Source organism: Telopea speciosissima, chromosome 4 (genome assembly GCF_018873765.1).
Source record: "Telopea speciosissima isolate NSW1024214 ecotype Mountain lineage chromosome 4, Tspe_v1, whole genome shotgun sequence".
Lineage (NCBI taxonomy): Eukaryota > Viridiplantae > Streptophyta > Magnoliopsida > Proteales > Proteaceae > Telopea > Telopea speciosissima.
The window spans coordinates 28561858-28580945 of record NC_057919.1 but is presented as its reverse complement, the minus strand read 5'-3'; the positions used below and the strand labels follow the sequence as shown (position 1 = coordinate 28580945).

The following is a 19088-nucleotide window of genomic DNA, read 5'->3' as shown; positions in this document are numbered from 1 at the left end:
CTCAAGGCCAGACTCCATGGGAAGGGGAAGCTCGGCGATGTAGGGTTGACGCTGCTCCGCTACGGCGGGCTCGTCATAGGTCGAGCTCAACAGGTCTATCGTGGGAGAACGAGCTAGGAGCTCTCGGCTCGAACTCGCGCCCTCTGCCACCCCGGCGAGCACCTCGCCCACATGACTACTACCAACTGACATACTGGGTGGAGAAGACTTACTGGTTGAAGAAGAGCTGAAGACGAGCTGAGCACGAACTAGAAAGCGCCGAGCACTAGAGAGCTGAGAAATTTAAGCTAGCCGAGCGGTCAATAACTTGAAGCAGTGAAGAATGAATAGGGAGGAGTCGCCTATTTATAACTCTTAGGCTAAACTGATCCAACGGCCGAGGAGAGTTCAGCACGATTCGACGATCCAAATCAAAAGACGATTCGAATTCTAGAGCTCATTTATGGCGAGGGATGATGTGGCCTTGACACCCCAACTATCAGACCGTACAATGTCAAATCACCGACAAAGGGAGCTCGGTTCGATCGTAAGGAGGTTTCAGACGAACGGACCCAGAAACTTCACTCATCAGTACCGAGCCGACCCCTGATGAGTGGGGGGCCTGTGATAACGCATAAATCACCCACCAATCAGAGGCTGACACATGGCCGAGCCGAGGATAATCTATGAACCGAATCGAGCTGTGCGAATTTGGGCCGACCCTATCATCAGCAGATTTGATACTCCAACACTCAGGGGTCGAGCACCCAATCCAGCCCGCACCTCGTCGAGAACTCAACCGAGCATTGAGTGCACGGCACGATGACAGATCAATGCTGACCAAGAGATCTCCCCTTCATGACCGAGCTGTGTGCCCGCCGACCCCTTGGTCCGAGCCTATGCAAGTCGGCCTTGATTGGAGCACCATAGTGCGGCTGAGCCCACACACAACTTATGATGACCCTCAAGTCACATAGGCCAAGGCCGAGCTCGGAGGCCGATTTCTGAGGCCGATTTCATAGGCCGATCTCTGTGCAGAGACCACCATAACGCCCCCACCGGAGATCACGGAGCCACGTCAACACCACCGGAGAATCGCGGGATAAGGGTCGATCCACAATCCTAGCGCAATACAGAATCGCACTTTACATGGACTCTTACCTTAACGAGAGTCCGACCCCAAAAATGTCTCTCCACTCCGCTCTACATGGAAGAGCCTTCCAAGAGAAGAACTCCTACCATATTAGGACTCTCCCAACTGTCTCATCTCCCTCTATAAATACTCAGGTATGGAGCTCAAATGATCATCTCACTTTTGACTAAGCTGTTACGCTGTTGCACTGGAGACCTGACTTGAGCGTAGGAGATTCCTAGGCCGGAGCCACATCGGCTCTCTTGCGCTCACTTGGTTTTTTACAGGTTCATCCGTGGGCGAACCGGGCGACGGGGGTTTTCACACGCAACAGGACCCTTCAAGGCTCCTGGTCCTGATGGGTTTCAAGCCGTTTTTTTCCAAAAATATTGGGACCTCATGCAAAATGATTTAGTTTCATTTGTCTCAAAAAAATTTTTGGAACCGACAATCCCTTCTGGAACCAATCACACTTTGGTCTACTTAATTCCTAAATTTGATAATGCACATAAGGGGGGAGGGGGATTTCAGACCAATCAGTTTATGTAATGTCACTTACAAAATTCTTTCCAAATTAATTGCCAACAGATTGAATCCTTTACTGTCGTCTATCATCTCGCCCTTTCAGGCAGCTTTTCTTCCTGGACGATAAATTTCTGATAATATTATTCTGGCACATGAAATTTTTCACTTTTTTAAACATACCAGGAATAAAACAGGTTTTGCTGCAATTAAGATTGATATATCTAAGGCTTGTGACAAATTGGAGTAGAGCCTTGTTACCTCTCTTTTTGAATTTTTAGGTTTTGGTAACCATTGGAAGATTTTTATCAATTCTCTTATATCGACCTCCTCCTTTTCTATTAAATTGGATGGTAGCCCCTTTGGCCATTTCACTGCTTCACGAGGACTACGCCAAGGCTGCCCTCTTAGCCCGTACCTTTTTATTGTTGCTTTAGAAGTACTTTCCAGATTGATCTCTGCTTATCATGAATTAAATCTTTTTCAAGGGGTGAGGATATCTCGTGGGGCCCCTGAAATTACACATCTTTTGTTTGCCGATGATATTTTTATTTTCTGTCGGGCTTCTTCTGAAGATTTGTTGACAATTAAAGCTTTGCTTGATCTGTTTTCTGACCTCTCAGGTCAGGAAATTAATCTTGCTAAGAGATGGATACATTTTAGCAGAAACGTCCCTTCTTCTGTTAAATTGTCCCTTTCAAACCTTCTTGGAATCAAAGAGATGGGGGATAATTCGAAGTATCTAGGGACTAACCTATTTCCTTGCAGGTCTAAGGTGAGGGAGTTTAGCGGGGTAGTGGATTGAATGAAAAAGAAATTGACGATTTGGAAATCGAACTTATTATCTTTTGCAGGTCGTAGAGTTTTGATCCAATCGGTATTAGCCTCTACTCCTGCTTTTGTTATGAATCATTTCTTGTTACCTGGGAAAATCTGCAGGGACATTGATTCTGTCTGTCTCAAATTCTGGTTGGGAAACAAGCAAGGTAAGAGAAACTCTACTTTGATTGGGTGGGACAAAATGTGTCGGCCTAAAGCCCAGGGAGGACTTGGTTTTCGCAAGGCTGAACACTATAATAAGCCTTTGCTTCTTAAACTCGGTTGGAGGGTTATCACTGAACCTAATTCGCTTTGGGACAAAACTCTCAAAGCAAAATATTTTTCGAAGACATCGTTTTTTAACCCGACCACTAGATCCAAGAAAGGTTCAAATATTTGGAATAGTATTGCCCATATCATTCCCACTCTTGAAAAAATGGTTATTAGAAAGCTGGGAAATGGGGAGACCACTTTCTTTTGGATTGATAAATGGAATAAATCAATTTCAAACAGTCTAATTACTTATTCCAAATATGAGCTATCCACAAGGAATAAACATGTAACCATCACCCAGATTAACGTTGCCGACGATTTCACTCATAATTCTGTTAAAGCCATGATTCCGGCTAGCTTGCACCACATGATTTATAATTACAATTTAAATGATTCCATTAATAGTTGGTGGTGCTCTTTATCCAAAAATGGTAAATTCAGTACTAAACATGCTGCTATTTTTCTTCTAACTCCTCTGACTGTCAATTCGCTTTGTTTTTCCTCTTGGTGGAACTTCTTTTGGAAACTGAAGCTTCATCCCAAATTTAAAATTTTCTTCTGGTGTTTGCTACATGCAGGACTTCCGGTCAAGGCGACTATATCAAAATGGTGTCAGATCGACCCATACTGTGTCTTCTATTGAAATTGTATTGAGTCCTACTGGCATCTATTCCTTTCCTGCTATTGGGTCAAACATATTTGAATGGCTGGACCTCTTGGTCTACCTACTGAATTTCTGGTCTACAAATCCTTGAGCGATCTTTGCTTTGATCTTCGTTCTTCAATACAGCTAGATAAGGCCTCCTATAGTTGGTTCTTTGAGGTGTTTATTATTACTTGTTATTTTATTTGGTCTGCCAGGAACAATGTTTTATTTGGTTTGGAGAAACCAAATGCGTTATGGGCAATAAACCAAGTGAATCGATGGATAGCAGATTTACAGCTTTACCCCACCCGCCTCTATCCCGCTGATGTACCTATTATGAAAGACAATTTTTATGATTTTAAAAACTGGCCATTTGTTCCTCGATTTAAATATCCTATTTTAATGTGTGCAGGAACCCAGACTCTAGGAGTAAAACTGGGAGGCTGGTCGTACATTTTTTTGTTGGGTGGAAGGTTTTTGTGTTTTGCTGCAAGGAAAATGGAATCTTCGTCATTGTGGTAATCTGAATTGTACAGTATCAGGACAGGTTTAGCTCATGCAGCGCAGTTAGGCTTGGCGATAAAGGAGATTTGGTGCACAAATGAATCCATAGTCAATGCTCTTCCATTCCCTTCTAACTCTCCGTGGCCTTATAATTATATTAAGGGTAAAGTACATGTACCCCCTCTAATGCACCCAATATTCCTCGTACCCCCCTAAGTTTCTGATAAGTCCACATACCACCCCTCAATATTCCACGTACCACCCCTGCTTTACCCTCCTAATGCCAGACAAGTCCAAACCATTACGTTTAGCTGTTAAGTACTAAAAACTTGACCATTTTACCCTTGCTTTTATTTTTATAAATTTGAAAAGACCTAATTGCCTTGGCCTATTTGTTCATAATAGGAAAAGACCTTTTCGCCCTAACCTAATTTCAAAAGACCCTTTTACCCCCACTATTTGTTTTTAAGAACCTAACCTAATCTAATTACCAAAATGCCCTTGCTAGGGCATAATTATCAAAATGCCCTCATCTTCCCCAAAATCCATCTTCCATTTCTGCAACTTCTCCCAAACGAACCTGCTTCTTTTCTTTTTCTTCTTTAATACCCTAAACCTGTAAACCCATCTCTTTTACCATACGAAACTGAAACCCAAGCCCCCATATCCATCTCCATCTCTAATCTTCTTCCCGCCTTCTTCTTCTTCCTCATCAATGGCGCCGGCGGTAACCAGAGCTTGGTAGCCAAACTCCAATTTTGCCCTCTTCAACCCCAAAACCCCTTTTGAGTCTTCTTTCCCCAACACCCAAATCGATAACCTTAGAACCCATTTTATCTCTCTGCAGATTCAAAAACAGAATCTTTCTCCTTTTTTCTTATATTTCAATGTTCGCCAAAGGGAAAATTCGGTTTTGGACCTCCAAAACCATTCTTTCGAAGCCTTTTATAAGGTTGGATGGGCGAAACCCAGCAGATGAACATGAGAAGAGCTGCCATGGTTAATCCCAGAATTTGCAAAAAATGAAAAAACCCCATTTCTCTACCTCTCCTCTCCCTTTCTCTGTTTCCTCTCTATGAAAGGGTATTATTTATAGATGGAAAAGGGGGAGTTCAAGCTATGCTCCGGTGGCTGGCAGATTTTTTAAAAAAAAATTTGTGGGCAGCCTTTCATGATTATATAAGAAGGGGTTGATGGTGGCAGCATTAAGTAATAAAAAAAAAAAAAGGGAGGAAAAGAATGGGCAGCCATGGCTGCCATGATTGTTGAAACCAAAGGTCGCAACAGAGGCGGTGCCTGGGTTTCGTTTTTTGGGGTTTGGAAAGGGAGTGGGTCACGGTGATGATAAATTTGGTTCATGAAAGGACAAGAGAGATGGGATTTGAAGTTCAGAAGAGAGATGGGTTCGGTTAGGGTGTTTGGAGAAGAAGAAGAAGAAGGCGGGAAGAAGATTGGAGATGGAGATGGGGGCTTGGGTTTCAGTTTCATATGGAGAAAGAGATGGGTTTACAGGTTTAGGGTATTAAAGAAGAAGAAGAAAAAGAAAAGAAGCAGGTTCGATTGGGAGAAGTTTCAGAAATGGAAGATGGATTTTGGGGAAGATGAGGGCATTTTGGTAATTAGGTTAGGTTAGGTTCTTAAAAACAAATAGTGGGGGTAAAAGGGTCTTTTGAAATTAGGTTAGGGCAAAAAGGTCTTTTCATATTATGAACAAATAGATCAGGGCAAAAAGGTCTTTTCATATTATGAACAAATAGGTCAGGGCAATTAGGTCTTTTCAAATTTATAAAAATAAAAGAAAGGGTAAATTGATCAAATTTTTAGCACTTAACGGCTAAACTTAACGATTTGGACTTGTCTGGCATTAGGGAGGAAAAGCAAGGGTGGTATATGGAATATTAAGGAGTGGTACGTGGACTTATCAGAAGCTTAGGGGGTACAAGGCATATTGGGTGCATTACAGGGGATACGTGTATTTTACCCTTATATTAAAGACTTAATGTATACAAGTGATAGATGTTAAAACACTATATTTGCCTTGTATAAGGATAACCTCTGTCTAGCTATAGGTTTAAATCTTGCTTGGTATGCGCAAGACAAACACTATGTTTCTTAACCGTTGTTTTTGTTAATGTACTGCTGTTCTTATCAAGAAAAAAAAAAAAAAAAAAACAAACAAACAATAGGAATCACTATTGTACATTCCATTAATGTAGAGTAGCATTAATGATTAAAAAAAAATGGGTTCAGTATTTAATACTTCCACCTTGATTAAAAAGAAAAAGCTTTCTTTTTCTTCTTCTTTTGTGCCGGTACGAGAGGAGCCGGATCCCTAGTTTGTAATTCTTGATTAATAAACTCCTCAATTCCTCAATTTTTAAATTTATAATGACAATCTAGTCCTCTTGGGTTGATGCTCAGGAAAACTCTCTCACAGGTGCCACGTCTAAGCAAATTTTTAGGGAAATTTGCACGTTTCAACTTCCCTACAATGGGTTGGGCAGAAAACTCTTTGCTTCCCGCCCTGCTCTTCTCAGACTCTGCATCGCTTCGACCAGGATTTCTCCCCTAAGACAACTTCATCTCTACAAGGTCTGAAAAGGATGGAGGGGTTGCATGTTGGGGGATGGTGCGGCCTTCTACCGAGAAAGAAGAAGAAGGATGAAGAAAAAGGAGGAGGTGGGTTCCTCATATGTGATTAAAAATAAAATACACCAACGAACAAACTGAGCTTTATCCCAATGTGATTAAAAATAAAGTAATTAAAAAAATGTAAAAACAAAAAAAATAGATGAAGTGATATCGGGGTATTTTAGAAAATTTGGTTTTGATTTTTTCTTAGGTGGCATGAGCTATAACTAACTTTGGGGATTAAGAAAATTTTTTTAAAATTGGAATTAGTGGATATAAAATAAATTTTAAACCTACTTATTGTGAAATTACTTTTCTTATCTAACGGATCTCAGCAATTTTCCCTAAAAATAATGCAAATCATTTGTTTTTTTGTTGGGTAGAAAGAGATGAAACTCTATTAAGATGATTGGGTTACACTCTTGTAATCTGTAGCTATGACAGAGAAGCAAGGATCGAATTGGACCAAACAGTCCTACCCGTAATTGACTGAACCCTCTAGGCCAGGGAATCGGCCATAGAATTGGCATCCCTTGGAATATGGTGAAAAACTACATACATCAAAGTATGACAAAAGGTGCTTAATATCCTCAATAACTAGTCTAATCTCTATGGCCAAGTCTTTAGAGAAGTCCTAAAGGTTGGAGATCACTTCCTTACTGTCGCTTTCCACCATTAGCTTGTAGAGTACTTCCGATAACGTTGTTATGAGTCCTTCCCGTATCCAAATTGCCACCCACCAGAATATCATCAATATTGATAGGGTCCGAAACAGCCACTTGCGAGTGTCCCAGATGATCATGAATGAAAAAAGTCTATGCCACCATGGTTACTCCCTTGATTAAAGGAGGCGTCACAATTGAGTTTGAACAGTCCAGTCGGTGGAGGAGTTCAAGCCATGACATCCAGTAAAGCTTCCTCTTGTCTGAACCATCTCCCCTTAAAAGGTTTGAAGTTGCTTTCCGAAGTTGTGTGTGATGAGAAGCTGATAATTTAAATTGGGAAGCAGCAAAGTTAGATAGAGAGAGGGTCATCAACTTCATCATTATCTCCTTTCTTGCGTGTGAAAGTAGTTTGTTTTTTCATCCGATGAAACGTTGTCCAGCTTTATCCTACAGGTCATGAAACAATTGGGACTTCGAACTCCAAAGGACGTTGACAGTCCTAAGAACTTATTATGACATGCTTCATTGAATTTTATTTTTAAAAAAATGATGCAATCATCCGCAAACAATAGATGGGTAACCGATTTGTTTTATTGCAAACCCGAATACCCTTTAGGAGACCTGCATTCTCATATTGGAGAATAGCACTACTTGATACTTTCTTTTTTTTTTTGGTAAAGGGAGATCTATTGAAAGGCTCATGTAGTACACGTGGTCGAAGAATTATGCTCTTCAAACAACCATGGCGAGGAGTGTGGCCAAGCTGTCGTACACGGCATAGACAGGGCCTTTCGTGCTAGCGTGTCTGCCACTGTATTGGCAAGCCTAGGAACATAAGAGCAAGTACATTCTACTACGGAGGAGGACAGGTATCTGATGTCCTCAATTATGGGTGCAAGCGCTAAAGGGGGTTGCTTCGGGTGACTCTGCAAATAGGCAATCACTGTGCTACAGTCCGACTCCACCATGAGATAATCCACCGCCAGCCCAATGCCTTCCAATAAACCAGCCCTGATGGCAAGAGCTTCACCCTCGTCAATAATGTCCTTGAAGCTGGAAGAAATGGACTTTGCCAGGCAAGGAGTACCATTATGGTCTCTAATGACAATGCCGATACCTTGTTTGTGGCTGCGCTGGTCCCCAGAAGCATCATAGTTAATTTTCAAAAAAGGAACAGGAGGAGGCACCCACTTCGGCATAGGCACCGTTGTAGAGGTAGCCGAGGGGGGCGTCTTAGCCTTGACAGCTCCTGATAGAATGAACGCCGAGCTTCCCCGAACAGTAGCTTCAATAACTTCAGCAGGGGACCAGCTTCTTCTACCAAAAACATGATCATTCCTTGCTTTCCACAGGTACCAAGCCATGAAGCTCGCAAGGCACTCCCGATTTCGACCCTCATCTTTGTTAACTTCATAGAAAGAGGCCCATTTTTGGATCCAATCTGATAAAATAAGGGAGGGATTAGCTGGAATTCTAGTAGAGAGGGGGCATCCAAACCAAGCTGCTTGAGAGAAAGGACAATGAAGAAGAGTATGGTCTATCGTCTCAACAGAAGCTCCACACTTCAGACATTGAGGATCCGTATTGAATCTTCTCTTCAGCATGCCTTCACCAATAGCTAACCCATCCGCTAATGCTCTCCAGAGGAAGGCTCGAATCTTTGGGGGGTGTATGAATTTCCCACACTCTCTTCAAAACAACAGGGTTCGTGCTTTCCCATTTCCCAATTCTAGAGGAGGGGCTGACTTGCTTCTTCATATCTTCAAGGTTGCACAGCATGTGGTAAGAGGACTTGACTGAGAAAATACCCTTCTTATCAGCACCCCACACCCTCTTATCACCTTTAGGGAAGAGGGAAAGTTGTATTTGTTGGATCTTCTCCGCAATCTCCTTGCTGAATAAGGCATTTAGCAGATCAACATTCCATACTCTATCCTCCTGTAGAATCAGCTCTGAAACCCATTGACAAAGAGGGACTTGATCAGGTGGAAGGGGGGGTTTACCTGCTGGAATTGAGGGTATCCACCTATCATTCCATATATTAATCTGATGGCCTGTTCCAACCTTCCAAATAAGACCTTTCATTATAACCTTCCTCCCCTCCATTATACTTCTCTAGCCCCAAGAAGGGCTATTCCCCATTTTTGCCTCTAGGAAAGAGCACGATGGGAAGTAGATATTTTTCACGAAAAGGCTGAAGGGGGCGTTTGGTTCAGCCCACAGGCGCCAGGCAACCTTAGACAACAGAGCTTTATTTTGTAAATGGGGATCTCTTAATCCTAAACCTCCCCTCTGTTTAGAGTGACAGAGCTTTTCCCACGCCAGCCAGTGAGTTTTGGTGATGTCCTCTTTCCCACCCCAATAAAAATTAGTAGCCATCCTCCTAATCCTTGAGTGAAGAGAGCTGGGTAATTTGAAGTGGGCAGCTGCATAAATAGAGGTGGCCATAGCCGAAGCTTTGAGCAGAACTTCTCTCCCGGCATGAGAAAGATAGTTCTTGGCCCACCCATCCATCTTCTTTGTAGTTCGATCACTCAACTCATGAAACAAGTCCGTCTTCTTGACTCCAATTACTGTGGGGAGGCCCAAGTACTTAGAAGGGCCATCTCCATAAGGAAATTTTAGAACCTTAGAGAGCCATCTTTTTAGTCGCCGGGGGGGGGGGGTATTTGGGCTGAAACATAAGCTGGATTTTTTTTGAGTTTATGAGCTGGCCATTGGCTTGGCAGTAGGTATCAATGATATCCTTGACATTATGTAGCTCATCCAATTTAACCTCCGAGAAAATCAGGCAGTCATCTGCAAACATTAAATGGGTGATTGGTACCCCTCTATTGCGTACTTTGATGCCTTTGACCCTTCTATCCACTTCTCCTTTCTCAAGCATGGCACTAAGGGCTTGACCACAGATCACAAACAAGGCTGGGGAGAGGGGGTCTCCATGGTGTATTCCACGCAACGGCGTAATGGAATACCGCACTGCCCCATTAATTAGGAAGGAATAGCTCACAGAAGAAACACAATACATGATAAGGCTAACAAACCTGGAATTAAAACCCAACCGCTCCAAGAGTTTTGTAAGGAAAGGCCATTCGACTCTATCATAGGCTCTTTTAAGGTCAAGTTTAAGGGTCACCAGCTTCTTTTTCCCTTTCTTCTTCTTATTGACATAATGAAATATCTCATGAGCAGTGAACACATTGTCCAAAATCTGTCTTCCTAGCACAAAAGCTGCTTGTGAAGGAGAGATCAGCTTGGGGAGAACACTCTTCATTCTGCAGGAAATGATTTTAGTGAGGACCTTAATCACCACCCCACACAGGCTAATGGGTCTATAGTGATCCATCTCCTCCGGAGTCCCAACCTTCGGGATCAAACATATCAAGGTGTTGTTATATTGGGTTGGGAAAGTACCTGAGGAAAAGACACCAGAAATGAAAGCACAGAGGTCTACATGTATAATCTCTCAGAAATGCTGAAAGAATAGGGGGGGGAAAGACATCCTCACCTGGCGGCTTGAAAGGGGCCATAGTAAAAAGGGCTTGTTTAACCTCCTCAACCGAGGGAACCGCACAAAGAAGCTGATTCTCCTGCTCAGTAATGAAGGGATTGATACAATTGAGGACAGTAGCCAAAGCTGCTGTATCAACCCCCTTGGCTTGAAACAGGGTGTCATAGTGATCAGCAAAGTTCCTATAGATCTCATCCTCCTTGGAGCACCACCTGCCTTCAGAATCTTTGATTTTAATGATGCGGTTCTGTTGGCGCCGAATAATTGTAGCAGCATGGAAGAATGTTGCATTCCTATCCCCTACCTCGAGCCAATCAACTCGAGACTTCTGCTTCCAATACTCCTCGCAAACCAACAAATCCTCAAGAAGTTTTGAGACTGTCAATTCTTCTTCTGGCGAGGCATCCATAACTGATTGACCCTGTAAAGCATTTAACTTACTCTTCAGCTGAGCAATAGAGGTTTGAATATTGCCAAAGCTCTCCTTGTTCCATTTGAGAAGACTTTCCTTACAGTTGGAGAGCTTTCCATGAAGCCGCGACGGAGAGGAATTCTGGTTTTGTAGCACCCAGCTGGACGAGATGATCTCCTTGCACTCAGGGTTGTGTAGCCACATAGATTGGAAGTGAAAGGGGCGAGGCCCTTTAGACGGCTGGCCCTCTGTGTCAATTAAGATGGGAGAGTGATCAGAGCCAGAGCTGCTCCAGTGAACACTATGGCCTTAGGAAAGGTTAAACGCCAGTCTCCGTTTGAAAAAGCTCTATCAAGGCGTATTCTAATGTTGGAGTTACCCCTCCTCTTATTACTCCAGGTAAATACTGGGCCTTGAGCTCCTAAATCCAGAAGCTGGCACTGATGAACCATCTGCTGAAAGCTTCTCTACTACCTTTGCAGTTCCCCCCTTCTTTTTTGTTCCAAGATAAAAAGGACTTGAGTCCCCAAAACAAAGCCACTTCCCTTCCCTAGTCGTACTAAGGGTCATGAGCTCCTCCCAAACCTTGTGTCTTTGAGTCCGAATGGGGTCCCCGTAAACGCAAGTCATATAAAACTCAGGGGAAGAAGGGTTGGAGACTAGACAGTCAATAATGCGATTGCTGGAGCTGAGGATTTGAATCTGAACAGAGTCTTTCCAAAAAATACAAAGGCCCCCTGAGGCTCTAACAAGGGAAACAGAGAAGCTATGTTGCATTCGAAGCCTCCTCTTAACTTTCTCTAGCTTGGCATCACTGCTTTTGGTTTCCATAAAAAAGATAATGTTCGGAAGATCATACTTGGAGAGATTACAAAGAGACCGAACTGTGAGGGGTCTCCCCAAGCCCCTACAGTTCCAACTCATGATCTTCATCTCTGTCCGTGGACCTGAGCATCGCCAAAATCCACGGGGTTGCACATTAAAAAAGAGCCATCCTCAATAGTGAGTTAGGGTTGGGAAGTTCTAAGTTCTTCAATGCTCTTCAGCTTCTTTCTAGAGGATTTCATCAGCTAAGAAGAAGTAGCCAAGCGTGGTCTTGTGCCTTGGTTCTTGAAGAGGTACGGGTTTTGATATCTAGAACCGCTACAGACTGATCAATCGTGGGCTCTTCAGCAGTTTGGGTTATGGTAGCCATGCTGGGCTGGGTGGGGTGGGCTATTTTTTGAGTAAAAGAAGTAGGGGATGGGCTGATAAGTTGGTTCTGGGAAGAACTAGATGTTGGGAGAACATGTGGACTTGGGCCTTGGGTTGTATGGTTATCTTGGTTCAGGTTAAAAGGGACATGGAGGGTAGGGGGGTACTTCCACATTAGAGCAAAGGTTCTAGAGTTTGGCCGGGTTCCAGTTGGTTTGGGCGAGATAGGGAGATATTCGACAGGTGAGGCACCAATAAAAGGAGAACGCTTGACAGGTCAGCTTGGGACAACGTGGGGTTGTGGGCACGAACACTATCCGAAATACCGTTAAGCTGGGTTAACAGGGAAGAGACCGTGTGTCCTCTTTTAGGTGGAGGGGGAAGCATGATGGGTCAGGCTGGATAATATTCCTCTTGGGTACCTGAGTCATGCGGACCTCATGAATGTTAGGGTAAGGAGAATAGTTACGGTGGGAGAAGGTTGTGGGTTGTACGGTAGTAGGGGCACGAACGTGGTGGTACTGGGACAGGGAGCTATGCAGGGTAGTGAGGACACGCGGCAAGGGGGCCACAGAAAGAGTAGTTGTAAGATCAAGTTCCGGAGGGTTACCTTCTCCGGCAGCGGTAGGAGCCCTAGAATTGGCAGTAGGTGGAGCTCTAGTTTGCAATTTTGGGATAGCATTGTCGTCGTCAGGATCTTCAATCGTTAGAGCAGGTGCATTGTCAAGCAACCTCGCATCAGGGGGAGAAGCTCGTAGGTCAGGGCCTAATTTCCTCAGCTCCAGGGGAAAATAAGGAGAAGTTTCACTGCCAGCACTACTTGATACTTGTGAACACAAAATAAATAGGGCCGGTGAGAATGGGTCACCGCAAATCATTTGTTAATAGCATTCAGTAAGCTTATCGTTGAGCTCCCACTTACCGTTATATTTTTGTCAGTCCCAAAATACAACAATAATCCTTATCTCTACAAACAAAATTCAGATCCTCTGCATGTATAATCACCTGAATGAACGCTTCATGTGTTAACACATGTATCTTATATTTTCACAAATACCCTTCTTCACCTTATCTATCATAGTAAATAAGACAGTGTTGTAACCTAAAATGTACGTACAAGTGAACATACGTGAAAGTAAGTGTAGCGGCAGTAGCGATCTCAACTCGTAAGGGGTGTTACTTTATTGCGCAAACAAATATTACCTAGGGATTTGGATCCTCTACTGCCTAGCTGCCCGGCAGGACCGTGCTGCCCAGACACGGCACTGCGCGCAAAGACCACCTTATCCCCACTCCGGCAAGGCGTTTGGGCAGGGGTAAGGCGGACATTACACGCAGCGTCGTGTCTGGGCAGCATGGTCCTGCCAGGCAGCTAGGCAGTAGAGGATCCAGATCCTCGCGTGGCACACGTTGCCCTTGCATCCAGACATACAAATGCACTAAATGACCACTACACCCTCTGGAAAGTAGGGGTGTCAATTCCAGGCTCAGCCCGATAGGCTCGACCGAGCCCGCCAGGTTAAAGCAAGGCCCAATTTTTAAACGTATTGAGCTTAAGCCCGACACGTTAAATAATCGGGTGGTCCCAGTGTGGGGTCCTAGCCCATCGGACGCTTGACTGGACCGACCGATTACGAGCCCGACCTAGCCCACCTAGTTAAAGCTCGACTGAACCCACCCGATTAAAGCCCGACTTATTTTATATATATTAGATAAAATAAAATATATAATGAGAGCAAATGTAAATTGGTTTCAATAGTATGAGGTAATTGCTCCTAAATTTTGTGCTCAACCTCATGATTTAATTGCTGTGTCCTCTCAGGAATCTGTGTGGTGGCTATATTCCCCTCCCCCTTCTATTTCTCTCCTGTTGTATGCTGACTCTATTGGAACTTTGTTCCCACGGTAATAAAGTCTTCTTATCAAAAAAAATTTGTAAGTACTTGGCCATTCAGTGATCACCAGGAAAGATCTGATAATGAGAGCTTGCTACATTGTCCGATAACGGAATTCGGAAGCCTAAGTAAGTTCTATAACCACCCATAACAAGGAGTACAACATCCTATATAATTAGAACAAAGAAAACAAGTTAATAATTTCATAATTACTGTGATCCTAGGTGTAAAACTTGCCAATCTTGAAGATGTGCAAAAAATCATTAACCGAACAAAGCCTATGAGATGATAAAACCATTATGGATTAAGGCCCAGTTAAAGCCTGGTTGAGACTTAAACAGGTCCACAACCTGGTTAAAGCCTGATTATTAGACTCGAGAGACCGATCGGGAACGTTCACCCGGCCTGATTATCTAAACAAGTGGTCACAATAGGGTTTGGGTTGGCTAGGCCTGATTAGATCCAATTGTTTGACACTTCTATTGGATAGAGTGAAATCACCAAGGGTGCAGCAATCATTTAGTATGCACTTGTGTCCGGGCGTAGTGGCAGCTGCGCGATGGGGGGTGGCGTTCTTTATCCCTACTTTATTAAATGGGTGCTTCTTTGCCAACAAAATGTGCTGGAGTCCAATACGATTGTGGGCCCATAACTGACGAACAGAACCTAAAGTCACTGGGACCTATTGAATGGTCCCATAACGCCTGTATTGATTGAAGGAAAGGTACCTCTTTGTCCTTCACCACGGCTTCAAATGGAAGAATTGACAAGTCATCTTTTTTGGGTAAAGACTCTTATCAAATCGTCAATGGATGGGCCAGAGCACATTCACATGATCACATCTCTAACCAGGGATACGAAATCGCAGTTTGAAATGGTCAGTTCCGACCCGCGTTGGATAATATTTTCCCTAAATTCTAATTGAGAATTTCAATTTTTCAACCAAAACTATCCAATTGAATAATCAGCATAACCCAAATTATTTCTAGAACCCTAAAATAAAATATAGGGTAGGATTCTCTATGGAGTAGCGTGGTGGCGTTCAACGCCATTTTTCATGGGTGAGACCGTCATTTTATCTCCTTTTATGTTTGAACATAAGACGCACCTTTGTTTTGATTTTTTTTGGGGTAAAAGGACGCATGCTTATTCAGTGAGAACTTTCTTCTAAAAATAAAATAACCCAAATCAACCTTTTAAATTTGGTTCATTGATTTGACCAGTCACTAGGTTTGTGCTTGGTAGGCCTTTGGCCCTTCTTCAATTCTACCCTAATCTTGATCCATAGCCAGCCCATTGGTAATTACCTTATTCTGAGGAAAGAGCCAATGTAAGTTCCGATTTATCCAATGGTTGGACCAGTGTTCAGTGGACATAGGTTGAATTGAAAACTGGATTCAAATTGAACTCAGCCCAACTTCTAATCAAGTAGAGCTACTACAAATCTTCAACCTCCAACTCAGCCAATTTCTTTTGTGAAGTATTCCATTGAGCTACTTAATCAAAGAAGGTTGAACTAATTATTAGTCATTAAAACCGGTTGAAGGCTCGCTGAGCCAGGATTTCAACTTCACAAAATTGCTTACTATTAACTTGGGAAAAAGAACACTAATCAGTGCTGCAACGCAACAGCATGTCATGTACCTGCTCATAGACACAGCCACGCATGAAATGATTGAAGCACCTCTAATCCTTTCCGTTTTTCAAGAGATGCACTGATCATTTCGCACAGCTGTGCTTGAATGCAGGTCCACGCTGCACTTCGGCACCGGTTTGAGTTCTTTTTCCCTATTAATTTTGGGAAAAAGAAAGCTGTCGGCAGCATTCAGCTACACCATCTCACATGTACTAGTGAAATCACTACCCCAGCCTTCCCTTAAATGCTCGTGAGCACGGATCCCATAGTGATCTAACCAAGTAGAGGGCCGTAAAACACAAAATAAAACCCAAGAAGTCCAAAGACAAGAGAACTCCTTGCAATCTTTCATAATTATCCAATCCAACACTCCTCATAATAAAGCTCAACACGTGGCCCTAAAGCATCGATCACAACCGTCCAATCTCGCACTCCAACTTTGAAATTTTCATGAGAAGAGCATTTCTCCGTAAATCCACTAAAAAACACGAAAACCAAATAGATAACGCTATCGCAGAACCCGAGAATGATTTGCAAGAACAATAGCGCAAAGGAAGTAGAAGAGGAAAGCGAAGAAGAAGCAAAAAGATGTCTGAAATTACAGAGCAACCCGAGTTCGTTCTCCACGAAACTCGTCGTCTCTGCGCTCTTTACACCCTAACCGATTCCATCAAAATTCTCTTCAGAAACCTCAAACTATTTATTTCCATCTCTATCCTCACCATCTTCCCTCTCTCTCTTCTCCTTTTCTCATTAACTCTCTATTGTCAACCCCTGAAAGCCCAAATCCATCACCTCGAAGCCGTGGCCCTGATTTCACCCCAATTCGAGGCTCGACAAATATGGAAGCAAGTCCGAGGCGACTCGGTCACTCTCCTCTGGCTCAAAGCTCTGTTTTGGGTACCTTGTTTTGGTCTTTCTCTGATTGCCATGATAACGGTGGTTAACTCGACGGCATTGGCCTGTGCCGGAAAGCGGCCGAATTTACTAACGACAGTGACGGCCGCTCGGTTGACGTGGAAGAGAACGTTGGTTACGTCGATATGTGTATTTGTGATTATGGTGGTCTACGAACACTTGACGCGAACGGTTACGGGTTGGCTGGGGAGGAACGCACTTGCGGGGTGGTTGATGGTGGTTTTGGGAGCGGTTTTGGAGGTGGAGTTGATGGCGGTTTTGAGTTTTGCTATGGTGGTTTCGGTGTTGGAAGAACGGTTTGGGTGGGAGGCTATGAAGGTTGGGTGGGGAATAATGGAGGGAAGGCGGTTTTGTGGGTGGGTTTTGGCTGGTTTTCTGGTTTTGTTCTCTGGTGGTATTGGATGGGGCTTTAGGGTTTTGGTGGACGGTCAGGATGACACGATGGTGGTGATGATGGGTCTTGTGGATAAAGTGGGTTTTATTTGCTTGTTTGGGTTGATTGTGCTTTGGAGCTATGTGGTTTATACGGTTTTCTACTGCGAATGTAGGACAACACGGCATGCTAATAAAGCGGATAGTGGTTCCTCTAGGGTTTAATTTTGAAATTGAAATTGTTAGTTGCAGAGCTAAAGGGAGGAATTCTTACAAATTGAGGTGATAATTTTTCAATTCTTAGCTGAAGATGGTGATCAGGTATTTGTTGTTGCCTTCTTTCATTGGGGCTTCTTTTTCTCTATCCTTGTAAGTTGTATTCTACTTACTATGAGTGGCCCTGTCTAATGAATGGGCCCATTTACTTTAACTTTTTATATTGGTATTCCACAAAAGATGTCTAATAATAAATTGATCTAATCATATGATTTTTAGCTTTTGATCCATCTTTAGATACTCCATTTTTTTTTTTAATGTTTTCAAGCTTCTTGATCCTCTCAAGGGTTTTGGTAATGTCATACTTGCCCCTGTTTTGTTCAAAATATTAGAATTTTTTTTTTACATTTATACCCTTATCCGTATCGATCTGGGATTGCAAGGAACCAGTATCGGGTGGATATGAGTCAACCTATCCAATACCGATTTCTCAAACCATGCTTATCAAAAAACATCTATGTGAATATTTGTAACGTGAACAACAATGGCCTAGCACAATTGGTGAGCCGTGGTGTGCTTCATGCCCATGTTCACTTAGAGGTTTTGAGTTCGAGCCTCTTGGCTATTACCCTATTCCTCCTTAGTAATAATAATAATATTATATAAGCACCTTTTCCAAAAAAATATCCTATCCTCCTTAGTAATAATAATATTATTATCTAAGTACCCTTTCCAAAAAAAAAATATTTGTAACATGAGAATAAAAGAAAAAAATATTTTTCCATTATAGGTGACAAAGCATTGATTTAGTATTGATGATTTCATTTATTTTAGTTTGCATAGATTGAAATTTGACAATATTTGAAGTTTTAAGATGATACTAATTTTTAATTTTTAATTTTCAAGGGCTATAATAGAGACTTAGTAGTTTACTTTATCTTTACCTTGTGGTGTTACCAGTACATTGAACCATAGATTTTCAGATCCTAATGAGATTTATTATTAATTAAGACTTTCGATATATTTATTCTAAGACTTGATGATGTGAGATGATCTTTTGAGATGATTGATGGTTTATCATTGTTCACGATCATAACCCGTATTTCGATCTTGATTATCGTGATGACCCATACTCTTAGGGTGGGTTTTGAAACGTTACAATTTTGGATTTTTGACTATCTATTTACATGATCGGATGTGAATCAAATTTAGATTTTCGAATATCTATTTACATGACTGGATGGAACTTAAAAAGTAATAGAGTAGGCCATAGGTTATTACACTTGGAGTTTACACTCTTACCTTCAAAGCATGAATGAGTTAGAGGACTGAGAATGAGAATATATTTGAATGATCAAGTAGTCATTGGGGTCCCCCAATTATAACAAAGACAAGCTGAGTTTTATACTCTAGAGATTTGCTTTAGGTTATGGATCTATCTGTGATTATGAAAAAAATTGAGTTTTGGTTAGATCAAACTAATGTGGTTAGTGCAGAAAAGGTGAATTAAGTGGGAAAGTTGGGTATTTGGTTCGTTTTGAATGTTCTACAAGGCAAAAAGCGGTCCACACGTCTCTCTGAGATGTTAATGTCTGGTGGTCACTAGAGAAAAATATACCGCACAACGAAGTAGCTAAAGAAGAGTCAAAAGAAAAGATAACAAGGAAGAGATAAAAGCGGGAAGAGAAGAGTTCCCATATAACAAACACTCTATGATTAGACATGATAAGACGGATAAGTCATTCAGTCCTGGCCATTGAATA

At 42.5% G+C, this 19088-nt stretch overlaps 1 protein-coding gene across 1 annotated transcript; it reads left to right on the top strand.

Moving 5' to 3' along the window:
* The first annotated feature begins 16749 nt into the window (after positions 1–16749).
* LOC122659158 lies at positions 16750–17334 on the top strand. The gene has a single exon (XM_043854302.1). The coding sequence runs from the start codon at positions 16750–16752 to the stop codon at positions 17332–17334; it is 585 nt and encodes a 194-aa protein (XP_043710237.1).
* Positions 17335–19088: the final 1754 nt, after the last annotated feature.

What these genes read in the sequence shown, in the direction of transcription:
- LOC122659158 (XM_043854302.1), top strand. Translation starts at nt 16,750, where the DNA reads ATGATAACGGTGGTTAACTCGACGGCATTGGCCTGTGCCGGAAAGCGG.